Source organism: Rutidosis leptorrhynchoides, chromosome 1, assembly GCF_046630445.1.
Source record: "Rutidosis leptorrhynchoides isolate AG116_Rl617_1_P2 chromosome 1, CSIRO_AGI_Rlap_v1, whole genome shotgun sequence".
NCBI lineage: Eukaryota > Viridiplantae > Streptophyta > Magnoliopsida > Asterales > Asteraceae > Rutidosis > Rutidosis leptorrhynchoides.
In genome coordinates, this window is record NC_092333.1 from 275,174,703 (window position 1) to 275,197,994 (window position 23,292).

The window sequence follows — 23,292 nt, forward strand, 5'->3', positions numbered from 1 at the left end:
CGATTTGCAAAATATCGAATTCCATCTTCCCGCATAACTAGTTGCTTCTCATACTTCTTCATTATTTCATTTCCTATATTTTCTTTAGTAAGTGCTTCTCGTTGAACTTCTTTGATTTGTGAGTTGAGATTCATGCGAATTTTTATGTTCATCGCTCGTACTCGAATTGGTTCTCGTTCCTTTCTGCTTAGTGCGTCAGCCACCACATTCGCTTTCCCGGGATGATAACGAATTTCACAATCATAGTCGTTTATTAACTCGACCCACCTACGTTGCCTCATGTTCAGCTGTTTTTGATCAAAAATATGTTGAAGGCTTTTATGATCAGTAAACACAGTGCATTTAACCCCATACAAGTAGTGTCTCCATATCTTCAATGCAAACACGACTGCACCCAGTTCTAGATCATGCGTCGTATAATTCCGCTCGTGAATCTTTAATTGTCGGGATGCGTATGCAATAACTTTCTTCCGTTGCAAAAGAACACAACCAAAACCTTGTCGCGAAGCGTCACAATATATTTCAAAATCATCGTTCCCTTCAGGTAACGATAAAATAGGCGCCGTAGTTAACTTCTTCTTCAGTAATTGAAATGCGTTCTCCTGCTCCGAGGTCCATTCGTATTTCTTCCCTTTTTGCGTTAATGCTGTCAACGGCTTAGCTATTCGGGAAAAATCTTGAATAAACCTTCTATAATAACCGGCTAAACCCAAAAATTGGCGTATCTGCATTGGTGTTTTAGGAGTCTCCCATTTTTCAATGGCTTCAATTTTTGCTGGATCAACCTGAATTCCTTTGCTACTAACAACGTGGCCAAGAAATTGCACTTCTTTCAACCAGAAAGCACACTTAGAAAATTTAGCGTATAGCTGTTCTTTTCTCAACAACTCTAATATCAACCTTAAATGCTGCTCATGCTCTTGCTCACTCTTGGAATAGATAAGAATGTCATCAATGAAAACGATAACAAACTTATCTAAATACGGACTACAAACTCGATTCATGAGGTCCATGAATACAGCTGGCGCATTCGTCAATCCAAACGGCATGACCAAAAATTCGTAATGACCGTAGCGTGTCCGAAAAGCAGTTTTCGGTATATCTTCTTCTTTGACACGTAATTGATGATAGCCCGATCTTAGGTCAATTTTCGAGTACACACATGATCCTTGGAGTTGATCAAATAAGTCGTCAATTCTCGGTAGTGGATACCGATTCTTGATAGTTAACTTATTTAATTCACGATAATCTATACACATTCGGAAAGATCCGTCTTTCTTCTTGACGAACAAAATTGGAGCTCCCCACGGTGAAGTACTTGGTCGTATGAATCCACGGTCTAGTAATTCTTTTAACTGACTTTGAAGTTCTTTTAATTCGGACGGTGCAAGTCTATATGGCGCACGAGCCACTGGTGCAGCTCCTGGTACTAAATCTATTTGAAATTCTACAGATCTAAATGGAGGTAATCCTGGCAACTCTTCCGGAAAAAACTTCAGGATAATCTCTTGATACAGGCACGTCATTGATGCACTTCTCTTTTTCTTTCTTTTCGACTTTATTAACATGTGCTAGAATAGCATAACATCCCTTTTCTAAACACTTCTTGGCTTTCAAATAGCTAATGAGTTTTAACTTTGAGTTACCCTTCTCTCCATAAATCATCACCAGCATTTTATCCTTACAAGGAATGCGAATTGCCTTCTTGGCACACACAACTTCAGCTCCTACTTTGGACATCCAGTCCATGCCGACTATTACATCAAAACTTCCTAATTCTACGGGTATTAAGTCAATTTTAAATGTTTCTCCGGCTAAATTTATTTTACAATCACGGCAAATTTTATCGGCTTTAATTAGTTTACCATTAGCTAACTCAATCATGTACTTAGCATCTAGAGGTAATGATGAACAATTCAATTTAGCGTAAAAGCCTCTACTCACGTAACTTCTATCGGCACCAGTATCAAATATAATAGATGCGGATAAGTTATTAATGGTAAACGTACCCGTAACAAGCTCCGGGTCTTCACATGCCTCTCTAGCATTAATAACAAATGCTCTCCCACGTGCAGGTCCGATATTCTTCTCTGGATTCGGGCACTGGCTCTTATAGTGACCTTGTTTTCCACACCCAAAACAAGTAATGGTAGCCAAAGCAGTTCTATTTGCATTGGTGGCAGGAGTCTTGGTACCATTTGTATTTGTAACGAGAGCCCTACAATCTTCAGCAAGATGACCCTTTCGATTACATTTGTTGCATACCACATTACAGTAGCCAGAGTGATGTTTGTGGCATCGGTTGCATAAAGGATTTTGTCCTTTGTAACCAAAGCTTGAACCACCACCTGCACCTTGTATGGTTTCTTGTTTCTTAAAAGATTGTTGTTGGTTACCTCGATCATAATTTCCATTCCACTTTCTTTTGTTACCTGATACCTTCACATCAGTATTGGATGCTTTCTTATCCATGATGATCTGATCCATTAGCTCGTTTGCCATGGTTATAGCTTCATGAATTGTCTTAGGTTTCGATGCTGTAACGTTTGCCTTGACCTTTTTGGGCAAACCATCTTTGTACATTTCAATCTTCCGTTCTTCGGTTGGAACCAATTCAGGACATAGCAAAACTAATTCCATGAATCGCTGATTGTAGTTGGTGATTTTAGTACCAATAACCTTCAGACTTCGTAACTCATCTTCCAACTTCCTAACCTCGTTCCTTGGACAATATTCGTTGATTAACATTGTTTTGAATTCTTCCCACGGAGTATCATAAGCTACATCTCCTCCTACAGCCTTCACATAATTTTTCCACCACGTGAGTGCACTATCTTGTAAAGTGCACGATGCATACTTGGTCATGTCCTTTTCAACACAACCACTGATTTTAAACACAGTCTCCATCTTTTCTATCCACCGGGTTAAACCGATTGGTCCTTCTGTTCCACTGAATGATGAGGGCTTGCAAGCTTGAAAAGTTTTGTAAGTGCACCCCACACGAGAATTTGGGTTAACTGCAGCACCTCTTGCAGCCTCGACCCATAACATTCTGTCGTTCACTCGCTGATTGATGAGTTCCTGGATTTCTTGTTCCGTCATTCGGTTCAATCGCGCCATATTCTTCTATAAGAATGAAAAGAAAATAATTATTCACATGGAATATTATAGATGTAGTGTATATTTACAGTACATTATAGCTTATTAATAATATGAACCAGGTATTATTATAAAAGCCTTTTCTTCTTATTAGCATTTTATAATTATATCTAGGGTAGTACCTACCCGTTAATGTCCATACTTAATAGCTTAGTACAGAATCAATTACTACCATCTAAATAATACTTAACCATGGAAAATTATTGCATTTCACACTTCACTATTTTACATATGCTTATCTTATATCGAACATTAAGCAAACCACACTAATAATATTATACAAAACATTATATGATCCCATGGTTTAATACGGCAGCGCATCATTTGGTCTATTTTCTAGGACGTTTAGGTTCAAGGAATGGCCTAACGCTTATCCTAGCTGTCTGCCTATATTTTGGCTGTGGGGCTGAAGAACTGGATGCCGGGACAGCACGAATAGGAATAGCGGGAATAGGGGTGGTAGTGTCTAGTGGAGTTGGTGCCACATCATCCTTACTAAACTCGGGATTTGAATTTTCTAATTCATTAGCCTTTCGTTTCTTTCCTAGTTCGAACTCGTCTTTTGTAATTTCCTGTATTTCTTCCTCGGGTTCACTTTCCTCCTCGGGTTCACTTTCCTCCTCGGGTTCACTTTCCTCCTCGGGTTCACTTTCCTCCTCGGGTTCACTTTCCGGGTTCTCTATAGTCGGTTCATCCGGAATTTGTGAGTCTTCCCCAAAGATATTATTTTCGTCATCGGATAGGTTAATGACTGGAACACCATCTGAAGATTCTGGTTCGGAGTCGCTGAATGTGATAACAAGTTTTGAGCCCGACATCTATCACACAACAACTAACCCATTAGTACTACATAATATTTACATATAAATTTTAACCAACAATGATAAGCAATGGTTTTTAAATCAGACCCGGTCAAAGTCCAGACTTACTAATGTATCCTAACGACTTATCAGTTAGACACACTAATGCAAACCTGGTTCGCTAAGACCACCGCTCTGATACCACATGTCATAACCCGTCCTTAACCATAAGAACGTGTTAGATAACGTATGATTTCATTGCGAGGTATTGACCTCTATATGCGACATTTTTAAAAGAGAAACTGCATATATTATACATTACAAACCATAACCATTATTTTTGTTACAAACTTTAGACAATAAAAAGATGATTATCGTTTAGCGATAATCTTCGACTTACAAACTTTACATATAATGATAACAACACGATTTCGAGCATATTTTACAACACAAATCCTTGGGTATGCAGTTTTATTTTTGACACAAATATGCGTACGCAAGATCCTGCTCAAATTCAACATAATGCAGCGGAAGCTTTAGTAATCACCTGAGAATAGATATGTTTTAAAAGGTCAACATAAAGTTGGTGAGATATAGGTTTAATGCCGGCAGCAATATATATATATAGACCACAAGATTTCGTATATAAACAGTTTAATAAAAATATTCTAAGTGGTTGAGCACTTGGTAACCATACTTAACATTTAATCATGTCACATATTCCCTTTATTATGAAATCTTACTACACCGTACCAAGTGTAGTCACGAAACGAAGTACTGTGCAACCGTTGAATACTGGTCGTCCAGTCCGGTTGGGGTTGTCAGGCCCGATAGATCTATCAACAGGATTCGCGTTTACAATACCGCTGTAAATAACAGTTACCAAGCTACAGGGAATTATGCCAGTGGTACAACTCAACGTAGAATATATTTTTCAGTTACTTGTGTCCATAACGTAAAACATAAAATACATGTATTCTCATCCCGAAATATTTAGAGTTTAAAAGTGGGACTATATACTCACTTTCGTCTTGAAGATATATATATAATTTGACTTGGTCTCCGGTTGATATTACGAACCTATCCATATATAATATATCAATACCTTTTCTTTTTAAACAAACGTCACATATATATACTTGTTATACTTTTAATACTTTGAATAATTCCTTAGTCCGTAGTTAGCAGTTCGTTGTTAGTAATTCAATTTTAATGGTTCATTTTTAGATGTTTAATATACCCGCAATGAAATAAATAAAACCCCCAACGAAATAAATAAAACCCCATCGTATATGTATTGGTCGAGATTAATCTTGACCCATGGTACCGGTGTTGTCAAATGACGTGTTGCGTACATAAAGTACCGGTGATGTCAAATGACGTGTTGCGTACAATCATGGGATCTTATGATTAATCTTCTCGTGTTGTTTACGGGTGATCCTGAACCATATAAAATTGAATTATAAGTACATATATATAAAATATCATGTTAACTTAAAAAGATGTGATTTATTTAATTTTTCCCAATTATTTTCGTGGCTAAACTAGTCTTGGATATCCGATTTTGTTTCGGTCATAGTTTCTTCGTTACAACTCCGTTTTAGTTGATTCAACTTGCCATCTCCTTGGATCGAGTCCCTCTTTAAGACTATGAACTGTAAATACCTTAGTTTGTATTCAAAATCACACGGCATAGGTCAAACTTTAGTGAAACTTATGAAGTTAATCATTTTCCATCATGTAAACAACCTCAAATGATTATTTTTCTAAAAATACTTATACTTTGAGTTAAATCATGAAATTTTTATGTGTTATCATATTCATAGTAAAAAATCATTTTTCCAGAAAATAAACCTCCAATTCAAAGTTTAAGATGGTTTTTAATTATCCAACCCAAAACAGCCCCCGGTTGCACTCCGACGTCGTAAATTCAGTTTTTAAGGTGTTCTTTGAAAAACCAAGTTATACCTTGTTAAGTTAGCATATAATTAAGATATGTTACAGGTATTGAAGTATTTTAAAAGTTAAGTTAGAAGGATCTATTTAGTTTGCGAACAAGTTTGAAATCATTCAAACTATGTTCTAGTTTATAAACTCTTATATATATAGCTTTAAATATATGAATTGAAAAAGAGTTGAAGTAGAGTTTTTACCTCAAGTTTAAAATGTAAAGTTGCTGGAAAGAAGTAGTAAAATAAAAGTTGAGAGAGTTCTTGCAAGTGTGTGTGAAAATTGGAAGTAAAATTTGGAAAATGAATGTGTAAAAATGAGTTAGAAATGGTGCTTATTTATAGGCTTGAAAATTTGGTTTTTAGTGAAAATATCTAAGATAAGTTAAAATTTATTATGTCATGAATGACATATTATTCCAATAATTGAAGATTTCTATTGGTATATACCAATAGTAAATACTTCTAGAAACTGTGTATAGTACCCTAGATATACGTATAGGATTATTGAGGAAACGGAACGAGAATTCAAATATAACTATCTTTTGTAAATATACTTATATTGTTTTATGTATAAAAGCCCTTTAAAAATGATTAAATACATTACTTATACGATATATGTATAAACATTATAAATCATCAGTATTTATGTCAAATAACGTTACGTAGGTTATTGTTTTGAAAACTTAAGTTAGTAGTTTCAAAATATACTTATGACTTTTTGTTATTAATACAAAATGAGATATTAAAACATCCTTAGATCATGTTAAATATGTATGTATAATTATCATATATTGTATAGTTCGTGATATCATCGGTCAAACTAGACGGTCAAACGTTGTGTAAAACTCTTTTCAAAAACATAAGTCTCAACAATTTGGATTGCTTATCATGTTGGTAAGGTTTAATTTATGTAAATATTAATCTTATAAGTATAGAACGATCGAAAAAGTGCGGGTCGTTACACAACTTTTCTGAGCTTTTCCAACATACTATTCTTTATCATCAAACTTCTGATGATAAGGGCGTTTATGGTTGTCTATGGTTTCTGCTGCTTCATTCAGCTTTTTCAACATTCAAAGTATTGATTTGTGACTGAGTGCTTTTCAGAATTTCAGAATGAGAGATCATAATTCTAAGCGATAAATGTCATACATATAACTGTTGATGTAGATATGCTGTGAGTTTTCAAAGTACTGATTGCTGATTCCCGGTAATTGGTATGGCAGTTCTTGTTACAAGATGCGGATGAGTATATGATAGGGTTTCAATGAATAAATATAATGATTTGTCAGAGAGATTTAAGCCAAGAAGCAACGAGGTTGCTGGTACGTCTGCTGGTAATAAGGTGGAATATAAAAGAACTCTCCGGTATCAAAAGGGTAATCGTATATATCAGGATTTATAGTAAGGTTACTTTGAATGAAAAGTCGAAGTTGAATTGCTGAAGCTGTGACAAAATTGGCTAATTTGGAAAGGAATTGCAAAGTTATTTTCGGTGATAACAACACCAAAGGAGCTAGCACAGATACGTGTTAAACGTTTACTCAGATTCGGAGAATTTTTCAGGTGCATAACTATATGCATCAATCTTTTCTTCCGTAAATGAAGTGCGGTTGGTTCATTCTCTCGGTTGAGGTATTTTCAAGAATCATGAAAGGTGTGAACGCAGATTGTAATCGTCAAGATACAAATGAGGTTTAAGATGAGATCAAGTGGCAAGCTTGAAGAATTGTTTAGTTTCATATGTTATAATCAATATTTTAATTCATTTTTAATTTGTCCAATCTTGATAGTCCACAGTCGATAGTCCACAGTTAACAGTCCAATAATTCATATATAGTTTAATTTATAATATTCGAATTAATTAATACGTATCATGACCCGTGTACATGTCTCAGACTCGATCACAACTCAAATTATATATATTATTGTAGAATCAACCTCAACCCTGTATAGAGAACTCGATCATTACTGCATATAGAGTGTCTATGGTTATTCCAAATAATATATATAAATGCGTCGATATGATATGTCAAAACCTTGTATACGTATCCCGATATTTAAAGTGCGTAAAATAAATAACAGAAATTAAATAACGATAAATAAAGTGCGTAACGTAAATAACAGAAATTAAATGATGATAAATAAAATTGCAAGAATGTAAATTGTGATAATTAAATTGCGATAAATAAAATGTAATCAGTTAGCTAGGAACAATTAGCTAGGAACAGTTAGCGTGGATTCTTAACAAAATTTCTCATAGTTAATTTATTTGTTTCTAACAAATTTTATTTTGTCAAATGTTTTCTTCATTATGCCACTTGTTGGATTCTGATAAATCAAAATCCAAATATGAAATTGGATGATTATGGTTATTCTGTGGTGAACGGATACGTGTGTCGGTGGATATAAATTGGATAGTAAATGACTGTTGAATCAGATTTGAAAGAATGTACAGTGTAACTTATTAATGTGAAATCTAAATATTCCTCGGGTATTACCTACCCGTTAAAATATTTTCACCATTAACAGTTTGTACGAAAGAATTTTTAATTACAATCTTTGTGAAAATATACTTACATATATATTTTCTTCAGATGTAATCATGGATTTAATGAGTTAATATAGTATTAAACTCATTTGGTTTACTGTCAAAGCTAGAATACATAATCTCTAAAACTTTTAGAAACTACATATTCTTCGCAGAATATTTCTTCAATGAAGTTACGAATTAATACTTCATCGTTCATTATTGTTGGTACTCCTTGGTATCTATGGTGTGTATGATGTTGATGTTCGTGTGACAGATTGTGAAGTTGAGGTTTGCGATGCGGTTGTTGTTGGTGGTGGTAATGGTACTGTTGGCGTTGATGATGGTGGTGCTGGTTATGCTGCTGGTGCTGCTACTGGTGTTTGTAACATTTGCACCATATTCTCTAAAGCCACTACCCGAGCGCGAAGCTCGTTGACTTCTTCTATTATACCGGGATGATTGTTAGTTCGGACGAGCGGATAAATATGATCTAGATTTTGGTATAGTGTATAATTGTGACGAGATACTCTGGAAATGAGAGATAAAATAGTATTACGAACAGGTTCACTGGTAAGTGCTTCAGGTTCTTCGCCAAGAGTGCAAGTTGGTGGGTGGAAAGAATCGCCTTCTTCTCGTCTCTATCGGTTAAGTTAACTACGAACCCATCAGATGAATTGGGGATGGATGATTGGTTGATTCATTCTGGTGACACTACTTTCGGAGCTTAGGTGAAACTCCATATCAGAATAGTTATCAGAATAACCATCGGAATAGCTATCGAAATCTGAGGGACTCGAACTGGTTGAGGGATTCATCTCGTACGATCAGATGAAGGATTTTCGATAAGAAATAGGTTATAGGATGTAAACTAGTACTCTACAATACATAATTTACATATGCATATATAATACTAAAATCCCATAAGTTACGGAGGAATCTACGGAAGCTGTCAGGCAAAGTCTACAGTAACAGATATGCTAAGATATGAATTAGCAGATATGCTAACATACGAATTTTGTCTATACACTATTCATGCAATTATTGCAGTAAAACGTGTCTAGACTAAGAATAATGAGCAGGTAATTTCCTAAGGATGATAAGCAGATGATTTCCGACAAAAACGATAAGCAAAACTTTTGACATGCAGACACGGTCGAAGTCCAGACTCACTAATGCATCCTAACGACTATCAGTTAGACACACTAATGCAAGACCTGGTTTGCTAAGACCACCGCTCTGATACCAACTCTAACGACCCGTCCTAATCCATCTGGACGAAGTCCATATCAATTACAACGATTCACAATAGTTGATTACATCGCGAGGTACTTGACCTCTATATGTTACATTTTACAAACATTGCATTCGTTTTTAAAAAGACAAACTTTCATTACATCGAATGTTGATAGGCATGCATACCATTTCATAGTATATCTAGCTATAATTGACTTAGTAATAATCTTGATGACTCGATGACTCAAATGCAACGTCTTTTGAAATATGTCATGAATGACTCCAAGTAATATCCCTAAAATGAGCAAATGCACAGCGGAAGATTTCTTTCGTACCTGAGAATAAACATCCTTTCAAGTATCAACCAAAAGGTTGGTGGGTTTATTAGTTTAACATAAATAATCATTTCATAATTTTAATAGACCACAAGATTTCATATTTCCATTTCTCATAAACATTCGTCCCATGCATAGAGACAAAAAATAATCATTCATATGGATTGAACACCTGGTAACCGACATTCACAATATGCATATAAGAATATCCCCATCGTTCCAGGATCCTCCTTCGGACATGATATAAATTTTGAAGTACTAAAGCATCCGGTACTTTGGATGGGGCTTGTTGGGCCCGATTGATCTATCTTTACGATTCGCGTCAATTAGGGTGTCTGTTCCCTAATTCTTAGATTACCAGACTAAAAAGGGGCATATTCGGTTTAATATTTCAACCATGGAATGTAGTTTTACTCACTTGTGTCTATTCCGTAAAACAGTTATAAAAGCAGCGCATGTATTCTCAGTCCCAAAAATATATATTGCAAAAGCATTTAAAAAGGGAGCAAATGAAACTCACCTAATGTATTTTGTAGTAAAAATACATATGACTATATTGAACAATGCAGGGTTGGCCATGGATTCATGAACCTATATCAATTATATATATTAAAACATATAATCGTAATCGAACAAATATTATTATTAGTGATTTAACTTTTATATTAATAACTTATATATATTTTCCATTATATATTTATTTTATTAATTTTAAAAATATAATTTTTGTTATGTTATCTGTACTAAATACATTTTCGTATATCATTTGTTTATTAAAATAGTATTCTTAATAATACCAAGATAATATTTGTAATGATAAAAATAATGATAATGATAATACTAATTTTAATACTTCTATTAATGATAATACTAAAGATTGTTTTAATTTTTACATCTTATAATAATGAAAATAACAGTAGTTTTTAATAACATGAAAAATTAAAATGATACTTTGGTAATAATACTTAATACTTAATAATAGTAATAATTATAACTATTTTATTACTAATGGTATTATTAATAATAATACTTATGTTAATAATAAAATTATAATATGATGCTAATACTAATATTAATGAGAATAATAATAAATTTCATTATTTATATAATGATAATAATCCCACTCATAATAATAAGAATAATAATATTTATACTAGTAGTTAAAATAATAAAGTTACATTTTTAAATGATAGTATTAATATTAGTAACAGCATTAAAAATCATATTTGTTTTTATAATCATAATAATAGAATTTTCTATCATAATACTTATATTAGTAATAATAATCTTAATAATTATAATACTAATAATAACAAAAATTATAATAATAATAATAATGATAGTAATAATAATTTTCATCATATTTATAATACTTATAATCATAATAATAACATCAATAATCAATAATAATCATAATAATAACAATAACAATGATAATAATAATAGAAGTAAAATAAGAGTTTATACCCTTTAAAAAGGGTTTCCCTAAAAAAAAATTATCTCAGGCAAGGCTCGAACCCGAGACCTCCCGCTTATACACAAACCCTCTGAACCATTGCACTGTCTGCTGTCTTTCTGATCACTTACCCATTTAAATTTTTATAACCCGTAATTTATATGTTCATCTTCTTCTCCATACAGAACTCCATCATAACCAAAATCAAACTTAATAATTATAAAAACGAATTTGTAGCCTGGTTTATGACTTACAACAATCATAGAATAATAAAATGTAATCGTGAAATAAAAAAAATGAAAAAAAAGATACAGCAACCAGTCTGCTGTCGCTGCAGTTTTTAAAAAAAAAATATGAACTTTGATTTTAAGAACGAATTAGACCAGGCTTATAACATGAAAGTTGTTGTAAATCCATCCTATAAACTATTGGAACCGTTAATTTAACTCAAATCGAAACATAAAACTCGAATTTTGCTAAAGAACAATTGTTGACTTTTTAAAAAATTATCTTTGACTCAGAAATTAAGAATCGATACAAAGAATTGGGATTTGAGGTTTTACAGGAAGTTTTAGTGAGGGATTCCTAATAACTTGGCATTTATACATTTGGAAATAAAACTCGTAATAGTTTATTTTGAAAAATGGATAAGAAACAGAGTTCATCCTGTGTTTTTTAATCGTTTCAGTTTAATGTCGAATTAAATGGAATCTGTTAAGGGAGTTGGTGTTTGATAATTGATAATGTGACCTTTTTTGATTTCGTTTACCACTGAGTGTCTCAATTATGTAGCAAACAAAAGTCGACACCAAGAATAAAAAGAACAGAAGAAAAAATAGAAAAAAATAAAAAGTCGATGCAGACTACTAACAGAATCGTACTGTAATTTATTTTATAATTGATATATGAGATTGATGTTAACAGATTAAAGATAGAAACAATTTAGTGATACAGTTTGATTAACACATGAAACGAAATTTGATTCCATCTATAAATAATTCTGTGTACTTTTATTATGAATTAATAATTATATTGTTAATAATATTAATAATAATACAAATATTAATAATAATTAATAATAGTAATAATAATAGAATTAATAATAATGATAATAATTTCATTAATTTCATTAATTAATATATAATAATAGATAATAATGATTCTAATAATAATATTAGTGATATTATTGATAAAAGTTATAATAACAAATTTATATGTATCAATTGTTATATTTATATATATTGGTAATACTAATCTCGATATTACTATTAATATCAATAATGAAAGTAAAATTAGTAATAATAATAATAGATATAATAATAACATCAAAATAATACAACTAACGATAAAAGTAATTATGAAAATGATAATAATAATATTATTAATAATAATAATACTATAACAACTTTTTAACTTATAATTTAATTTAATATATTACTATTACCATTTATTAATTATATCCCATTTATAATATATATAATAATATTTAATATTTATAAATTATATGTATTACCATATATATATAATAATAATTTTACATAGGAAATCATATAGATTCATTTTGAATTACACTTAATTATTTGTGTAGCTCATTTACATATTTAATTCAAATGTTTAAATTATATTTTCAAATTATTATATACTTACATTTATATATGTATACGTATTTATTTATAATTTATTGTTCGTGAATCGTCGGTAATAGTCAGGGTTAAATGAGTTCATTCAACAGTTCAAAAAAAAAAAAAATTTGAGACTCAACATTACAGACTTTGCTTATCGTGTCGGAAACATATAAAGATTAAAGTTTAAATTTGATCGAAAATTTTCGGGTCATCACAGTTTTACCCAATTTGATATCACTTAAGTTATTTGAACTAGTAAATGTTTAGTAATACTACCAAACCTTAATCAAATTATACTTTTGCAAATTCACATAAGCATGGTATCCTAAAATCAAGTTAAGTATGAGTTGTTATTGAGATTATGCTCGGGTTGAAATCACTTAAAACCCTTTACCCATCAAAATCACTTAAGATAGCCAAACACCATGATGAACAAAGGTCAATTGAAAACCAACTTAGACTAGAAACACAATCACTTGAAATCCCTATTCTAGTTGTCTAGATCACCTAGGGTGTTGAAGCACAAATTTATTCACTTCTCAAATCACTAAGAGAACTACTCAATCTATGTAATCAAAGTAAAAGCAATATCAAATCATAGCAATGGACCTCATACCTAACACAATAACACTTGCTCATCTATTTTCATTCAAAACAACTTTATTCAATAGATTAAGGGCTAATCTTATGCATTAGAGATTCATAGATAAGCAAACACAAGTGATTTAGCCAAACATAGCCAATATTACACTAGCAATAAGCATAGAAACATGAGTAAACATCATCTTGAGTGATTACAAGTAATTAGTTCAAAGCTAGATGAAGAAAAATAAAGATTACAACTAATTAATGTAAAATAGATAAAGTAAAGTGGAGATTACAACCTAAAATGGAGAAGAAACACTAAAATGGAGAATGGATGATGTGAATCTATCACTAATCTTCATGGAATTGGAGTTGGGAGCATGAAATTGGACTTCATCTTGATGGAATAGTGATTTGAACCCTTTTAGGGCTCCAAAACAGCCTAAAGAAGCAGCTCCCTAACTCAAAAACCCCAAATATGCTTTTATAGGTCGGCTGAATTTTTTGCTGAATCAGCGCGTGGAGCGGCGCTTTTAGAATAGGAGCGGCGCTTTTGGACCTCTAGAGCGACGCTTTTGTGCTGGAGCGGCGCTTTTGGCTGCTGATCTTTTTAACACACGTTTTAGCACATAGGAGCGCCACTTTTGACCTTAGGAGCGCCGCTTTTGACCCTGGAACTTCATTTTCACTCCAAAACTTCACTAGGTTCATTCCTTTGTCCCAAAGGTTGATTCCTTAGCATAAATATAAACATTTAGACCACTTTTGTCCCGAAACAACTAAATACCACAAACAACTCACTAATCATCACAACCAGTATCGAAATGCCACGAAAGTAAGGAGATATTGCGAAGATAAATATGTATATTTTGAGCAATATCACTTAGCTAGTGACTTACACCCTTTTGAGGTGACTTTACACCATTAACAACTGTTATTGCATTTCTGGGTGACTTTACACCGCCTGGTGTCTCTTATTATTTCATGAATTAGCTCCCCCTTAAATAATGGGATATCTTTTACTTCTCAAAGTTTCTAACTCCATTTCAACATTCGCATGTGTAGGTGAGTAAGATATGACATTTTCGTACTTGCAATTAATTTTATATAATTTTGTAACGAGTTAGATAACATATCAAGATACAGGAAATATAATGAATACCGGATTTCTTACTGTCATTTATGTAAAAACCATTATAATAATAATAGAAAAATATTTTTGAATTTTCTATTTTAACAATAAAAGAATAAATTTTTGAATTTTATAAATAAAAAAAACAACAAAGAATACTGCTTTCGTGTGAGGTACATGCAAAACATACTACTTTGGTGTATTATCGATATTGCATTTCACTTTATATGTATTATCGATTTGACTTATCGATATTGCATTTCACTTTGGTGTGATACCCGGCGTATCATTTGAAAATAAGTTTTGTATATGTGACGACGATGGATAATCTTTTAACGTAGTCAGAGAAACGGATCTTGGCTTGCATTTGAGTAACTATGACGAAGAATACTTCTTTCGTGTGAGGTACATGCAAAACATACTACTTGAAATCAAGTTTTTTATAATGTGAGGTACATGCAAAACATTAAATAAAAAAACAAATTTTCCATAACTAAAACTTAAATTCACACTTTCACGTCCATAAACAGGGGCTGTTGAATCTTTTTCCATATAAATAATTGATCCACCAATCATCGACTCGTAATTCTTGAACCAAAATATCTTTTCATACATGAGTTGTAATCCCGAGTCAACCCACCACGCAACAACATCATCATGCACAAAATAGTCTGAGATATACATGAAACAAAATAATTCTTAATTGAATTACTAAATATAATTAGACCTTTATGGGTTTGGTTGTTCGAACCATTTCCCGAACCGCTTGTGCTAGGTCCCTTTGCATTTTTAGTGCCAATATAACCTTGCAATCCCTCTTCAAGTATTAATTTTAACCTCACTGCCAACAATTCAATTTAGACTTCTTGTTCGAATCGCCTTGTTATTACCTTGATGTATAGTTTTGCCGTTTTTGTCATTGTTACCAGTGGACCTTTTATGTTCCATATATTGACAACAGATGTAGTGACCCGAACTTTTCCATGTTTATATATATTAATTGAGATTGATATTTACATGACTAAATGTTTCCAACCTGTTAAGCAATCAAACTTGTTAAGACTTGATTAAATGAAATAAGTTTCATATAGACAATTGATCACCCAAGTTGACTGGCGATTCACGAACGTTACAAATTTGTAAAAACTACATGTTGTGGTATATATAGACATATATATATATGGTTGCATGAGATTATGATTAGTAAGTATCTCACTAAGTATATTAACAATGTGTGATATACATAAGAAATGAGATTACTAAGTTAAGAAACTCGAAATGATATATATAATGATTATCGTTATGATAACGTCTACTAAATACATATGTATCATATTAAGATATTGATACACTATATTTAACATGATAAAATTATATTTAAATATATCATTAAGTGTGTTAACAATGAACTACATATGTAAAAACAAGACTACTAACTCAAGAATTACGAAACGAGACTTATATGTAACGATTATCGTTGTAACGATATTTTAATGTATATATATCATATTAAGAGATATTCATACATCATAATATTATGATAACATAATAATTTAACATCTCATTTGATATAATAAACATTGGGTTAACAACATTAATTGAGATTGTTAACTTAAAGGTTTCAAAACAACACTTACATGTAACGACTAACGAAGACTTAACGACTCCATTAGAATGTATATACATGTTGTGTTTTGATATGTATTCTTACACTTTTGAAAGACTTCAAGACACATATAAAAGTACTTCTACTTAACAAAAATGCTTACAATTACATCCTCATTCAGTTTCATCAACAATTCTACTCGTATGCACCCGTATTCGTACTCGTACAATACACAGCTTTTAGATGTATGTACTATTGGTATATACACTCCAATGATCAGCTCTTAGAAGTCCATGTAAGTCACCTAACACATGTGGGAACCATCATTTGGCAACTAGCATGAAATATCTTATAAAATTACAAAAATATTAGTAATCATTTATGACTTATTTACATGAAAACAAAATTACATATCCTTTATATCTAATCCATTTACCAACGACCAAAAACACCTAAAAATACTTTCATTCTTCAATTTTCTTCATCTAATTGATCTCTCTCAAGTTCCATCTTCATGTTCTAAGTTTTCTTCATAAATTCCATAAGTATAGTTTCATATTAATCAAGAATACTTTCAAGTTTGCAAGTCTACTTCCAAACTTTCTAATCCATTCAAAGTAATCATTTAAGATCAAGGAACCTTTGTTATTTATAGTAGGTTATCTTTATAATTCAAGGTAATATTCATATTCAAACTTTGATTCAATTTCTACAACTAAAACAATCTTATTTCGAGTGAAAATCTTACTTGAACTGTTTTTGTGTCATGATTCTGCTTCAAGAACTTTCAAGCCATCCAAGGATCCTTTGAAGCTAGATCCATTTTTCTCATTTCCAGTAATTTTATCCAGAAAACTTGAGGTAGTAATAATGTTCATAACATCATTCGATTCATACATATAAAGCTATCTTATTCGAAGGTTTAAACTTGTAATCACTAGAACATAGTTTAGTTAATTCTAAAATTGTTCGCAAACAAAAGTTAATCCTTCTAACTTGACTTTTAAAATCAACTAACCACATGTTCTATATCTATATGATATGCTAACTTAATGATTTAAAACCTGAAAACACGATGAACACCATAAAATCGGATATACGCCGTCGTAGTGAAACCGGGGGCTGTTTTGGTTTGGATAATTAAAAACTATGATAAACTTTGATTTAAAAGTTGTTCTTCTAGGAAAATGATTTTCATATGAACATGAAACTATATCCAAAAATCTTGGTTAAACTCAAAGTGAAAGTATGTTTTTCAAAATGGTCATCAAGATGTCGTTCTTTCGACGGAAATGACTACCTCTTTAGTAATTGACATGTAAATTAAATTTCTGACTATAAACCTATACTTTTTCTGTTTGGATTCTTAAATTAGAGTTCAATATGAAACCATAGCAATTTGATTCACTCAAAACGGATTTAAAATGAAGAAGTTATGGGTAAAACAAGATTGGATATTTTTGATCTTTTTAGCTACGGAAAATGTTTAACAAATCTATACAAATCATATCCTAGCTAACTTATATTGTATTATACATGTATTCTAATATATTATGTAATCTTGGGATACCATAGACACGTATGCAAATGTTTTGACATATCATATCGACCCATGTATATATATTATTTGGAACAACCATAGACACTCTATATGCAGGAATGTTGGAGTTAGCTATACAGGGTTGAGGTTGATTCCAAAAATATATATACTTTGAGTTGTGATCTAACCCGAGACGTGTATACACTGGGTCGTGGATTGATTCAAGATAATATATATCGATTTATTTCTGTACATCTAACTGTGGACAACTAGTTGTAGGTTATTAACGAGGACAACTGACTTAATACACTTAATTCTTTAAAACATAATAAAAATGGTTGTAATTATATTTTGATCATACTTTGATATATATATGTACATATTTGTATAGGTTCGTGAATCGATCCGTGGCCAAGTCTTATTTCCGAGGAAGGAAATATCTATGAAAGTGAGTTATAGTCCCACTTTTAAAATCTAATATTTTTGGGATGAGAATACATGCAGGTTTTATAAATGATTTACAAAATAGACACAAGTACGTGAAACTACATTCTATGGTTAAATTATCAAAATCGAATATGCCCCTTTTTATTAAGTCTGTAATCTAAGAATTAGGGAACAGACACCCTAATTGACGCGAATCCTAAATATAGATCTATTGGGCCTAACAAACCCCATCCAAAATACCGGATGCTTTAGTACTTCGAAATTTATATCATATCTGAAGGGTGTCCCGGAATGATGGGGATATTCTTATATATGCATCTTGTTAATGTCGGTTACCAGGTGTTCAGCATATGAATGATTTTTATCTCTATGTATGGGATGTGTATTGAAATATGAAATCTTGTGGTCTATTGTTACGATTTGATATATATAGGTTAAACCTATAACTCACCAACATTTTTGTTGACGTTTAAAGCATGTTTATTCTCAGGTGAATACTAAGAGCTTCCGCTGTTGCATACTAAAATAAGGACAAGATTTGGAGTCCATGTTTGTATGATATTGTGTAAAAACTGCATTCAAGAAACATATGTCGATGTAATATATTTCTATTGTAAACCATTATGTAATGGTCGTGTGTAAACAGTATATTTTAGATTATCATTATTTGATAATCTACGTAATGCTTTTAAAACCTTTATTGATAAAATAAAGGTTATGGTTGTTTTAAAAATGAATGCAGTCTTTGAAAAACGTCTCATATAGAGGTCAAAACCTCGCAACGAAATCAATTAATATGGAATGTTTATAATCAATATGAACGGGACATTTCAACAGACGTGCCAGAAACTTCGATTCTCTTTGGCTTGTCATTATCCTGCAACCTAAGGGATTCCCCAATACACAGATGACTGCTAAACTCAACGAGAGTTAACTCCTTCTTCTTATGTTTCAAAAATATTTAAATTCTTTCCAAGAAGGTATTAGTTTTCAATGATGCTTGAGAATTGAATAGATTTGTCATGTGCATCTTGTGTTGTGTGAATTAACCAAGAATACGAATGAGCTCATTGTATTGTTCCAGGACTGGCCTAGTATTGACCATCTTGTAAGTATTATAATTACTTACTGAGAACTTTTTACTAGAAGCATCCTCAGACATATACTTGATTTTCAAACAGTCTCGTAGTTCTTTCGCAGATTCAACATTCTGATAAATATCGAAAAGGGAATCAACTATACCATTGAGGATTAAACCTCGAACGATGTAGTCATAGTTATCCCACTTGCTCCTTTGCCGAATATGTTCAACAGTAGCATCATCACCATGATCTTCAGGATTTGGTGTACTGAGTACATACACCACACTCGTGCTGCTCAGAAGGAAATGCCTCTTCGACAATCAATTCCTTCAAACTTATCAAGTTTGGAGAAATTCGTCATCATGTGCTTCATTGTAGCCGCCATCGATTATAACAAACACTTACTTTCGATTGTTGAAAGTTTTAAAGTTTCGTGTATGGCAAAATAATTGATGATCAGATAAATCATTGAATCGTGGTATCTCTTTCCAAAAGTAATTATTCAACCCTTATTGCCTGTGTTACACGAATTTCACTTTGGAATAAGACAAGGATTATATTCTTGTTTTTGGCAGAAACAAGAACCATTTGCAAAAAGGTATTTTGGGTGTCGTATTGTATATCTCTCCGGTATATATATATATATATATATATATATATATATATATATATATATATATATATATATATATATATATATATATATATATATATATATATATATATATGCACATGTAATTATGGAAGAATATACATTCGAATCAATTGGCCGATTGATTCTCTATAAATATCTCTCATTATTTTCAAAGAGGTTAAGATAATAATGTTTTCCATAAACTAGAATTATCCTTTCCACAAATATAGCATAAGTGGTTACAAAAATAATCATTCCAAATTTTTTAAAACTGGAGAACACACTATATCTCAAAATTCGTGCTTAGTGTTTTCGTTGTTGCCTTAAAGAGGAAGTAGCAAATCCTTGTTGCCCAGGAAGTAGCAAAACACAATGACTTTTAACAAGTCTTTTTGATGCTGCCTCTGAAGGATTTTTCGTGCTACCTCTTGTGCTGCCTCTTTAGGAGTAGCAGCAAAACTTGTGCTGCCTCTTCAGAGGGACCACCAAATCCCTGCTTCTTCTTCAGCGCTTTTTTGTGTTGCATCTTAAGAGGGACCTCCAAACACTTCAAATTTCAGCTGACTAAGAAAAAATAGCACGAAAACACTTAGTCACATTTCGAGTAGACCAAGTCATGATAGTAAATAATGGAAACCAAATTTGAGTCCGGGTAATCTATTACATAATGGACATACACTCCGTACCTCCTTACTTATTACGTGTAAATTAAATATCTCAATTACACTAAATTTCCAACCAAACCTGTTGTACGTGTGATTATGGATTATAAAATGAAATAATGAATCTATCTGTATTATTATTTAATGTTCATGCTATAACTAATGCAAAAACTATAAAAATTAGCTTACAACTTTGGACCTAAAGGTTGTCCAGTAACCTTTCGAAATGGAGGATCCCCGTTGACAACCACCACGATAGTAGTTATAACATTGACAACCATACACATTTTATTGGTGGCACGTGACACCACTATCATGAAAGTGGTGCCACTGATCCGGTTTGTAGCCACCCCTTTACGGAGCATGATTAAATTCATATACGATTTACGTAAATGTTATAATATGATGATCTAATAGCAATGTGCTGTTTATTGTGCCGCTCGCGTATTTCAGGTCCTCGAAATATATGAGGCCGAGAGTTGTATATGTTAATTCCTCCCAGCTTTTCCTATCAATAGACTTTGATCAACCGTTGCTTCCGGGATAAATAAATGTCTGCAGGAATGTTTACCCATAATTTGGACAACCCTAAGTGAGCCAAATAACTTTGTAACTGTATATTATCTATGCAAGCTAGCTTGTATGTCTGAATATAAATGCAAAGTCAACATTTTGTATAACAGAAAACTAAAACCAAAAATATAATTAATCGTGATGTAAGAAAAAAAAAAGATAGATAGGGCAGGCTTGACTAAGAGATGATAGTGAATGTTAAGGATTTAACAAATACATAAGATATACAAGTTGGCTGCCTACCTTTTTCTTTGTTTATGTGATAATCTATTCTCCCCTCAATTTTCATTTACTCATATGCCCCTGTGATTGTTCATAAATATTTTTCTTTGTAATCAAGGTGTTGATATTGAAAGTCCCAAATACCCTTTTCACCACATTACTAATATTTTTAATGTCCTAAACAGAACATTTTGAACGAGTGTTAAGGATTGCGTTTTCAAAATTAAACTTTTTATTTTTAGATTAATGTTGTGAAATACTTACTATGCACCAACATGTTTTTAAAATTTTATATTTTCTTACCGAGAATCATCTTTTCACCAAACATTTTTTTTTCTTCAGAATATTTACGTTTTGAAAAGACAAAAATGAAACAAAATATTTAAACTCTATCGAAACACCCATATAATTAATGACTAAACTGCAATATAACATTACTGTTGTGGTATTACTAAAAAGAATATAATATTAAATACAAATATGTAAATGACAGACCTTTACTATACACTCGATACAAATTTTTGTTTGTATATCTGGAAGTTTGATTACCTACAAAATTTTGCTAGAAGGCACTGCAGGTCAAAGGTTATAGTAGGTATTAAAGGAAAAGATATACAGCTTTATAAAGGGTAAGAATGTAATTTTGATGTGAAAGGTGAAATACTAGATGATGCAAAATGTAGTAGTATAAATGAAACATGTCAATCCAATGCAATGCAATGCAAGACGGTAGCTTATCTCCTCACATTCAAAGTTTTCTACTCTTTACCTATCAACAAGTAACAATAAATACATACCAAAAGTTCAAATCAAATTAATTAAGATCATAATGATGATGATGATCGGTTATATAATGTTAATGATGGCGTTATTTGGAGGTCCAACGACAGCTAACCGATTTGATCATGAGTTGATACGACTAGCAGCTGGATACGGAGAAGATAAGCTCTCTACGGTGTTGGTCACTGGGACGTTATTTTGCGATATGAATACTCCCCTTGCTTCACATCCAATCTCTGGTATATACATAACAAAAACATTCCTTAACTATATATGCATCTTTATATATATGAAGTACAAGAATACTTATATTTGATGATATATGAATGTTAATTTGCTTTTATAAGTATGTGTGCAGGTGCATCTGTGGGCGTATCATGTCGTCATACGAACAGAAAAATAAATAAATCAAATTGGGTAAGAGGAAAAACGGATGCGTATGGGGATTTTGTGATTGATCTTCCTTCCCATCTTCATGCAATTCCAAATATGAAAAACGAATGCCTTGTTAGAGTTCTTCGGGTACCCAAAAAATCTCCTTGTCACAGAGCTTTAACAAGTAATCATCACAAAGCTTCAACTAGAATAAAGTCGTCGTCTTCAGGGAATGGAATTCGCACTTATTCCACCCACAGGATCCATTTAAATCATAAACATTCACACGCGTTTAACACAAGGAAATTAGGGAACTCAATGTAATTATTAGTTAAGAGTCACAAGTCACAACAGTTATAAGTTGTGGACCTTGATATTTTTCTCTGAGTTTATCTGTCATGTGTGTGTGCATCTGCTACTCCAGGCAGCTCATTACAATATATAGAATTTGTTGTTTGAAATAAATTACTGTACACTAGAAACGAGCACACAAGCGCACATGATGTAATGGATATAGTATATCTATATATACTGGGCGCATAAAAAGAAAATGAGATGTTA

The 23,292-nt window shown here is 32.0% G+C and overlaps 1 protein-coding gene across 1 annotated transcript; it reads left to right on the forward strand.

Moving 5' to 3' along the window:
* The first annotated feature begins 22,438 nt into the window (after positions 1-22,438).
* On the forward strand, positions 22,439-23,055 carry LOC139897881 (uncharacterized). Its single transcript, XM_071880595.1, has 2 exons — positions 22,439-22,595; positions 22,715-23,055. The coding sequence occupies exons 1-2, from the start codon at positions 22,439-22,441 to the stop codon at positions 23,053-23,055; spliced, it is 498 nt and encodes a 165-aa protein (XP_071736696.1).
* The last annotated feature ends 237 nt before the right edge of the window (positions 23,056-23,292 follow it).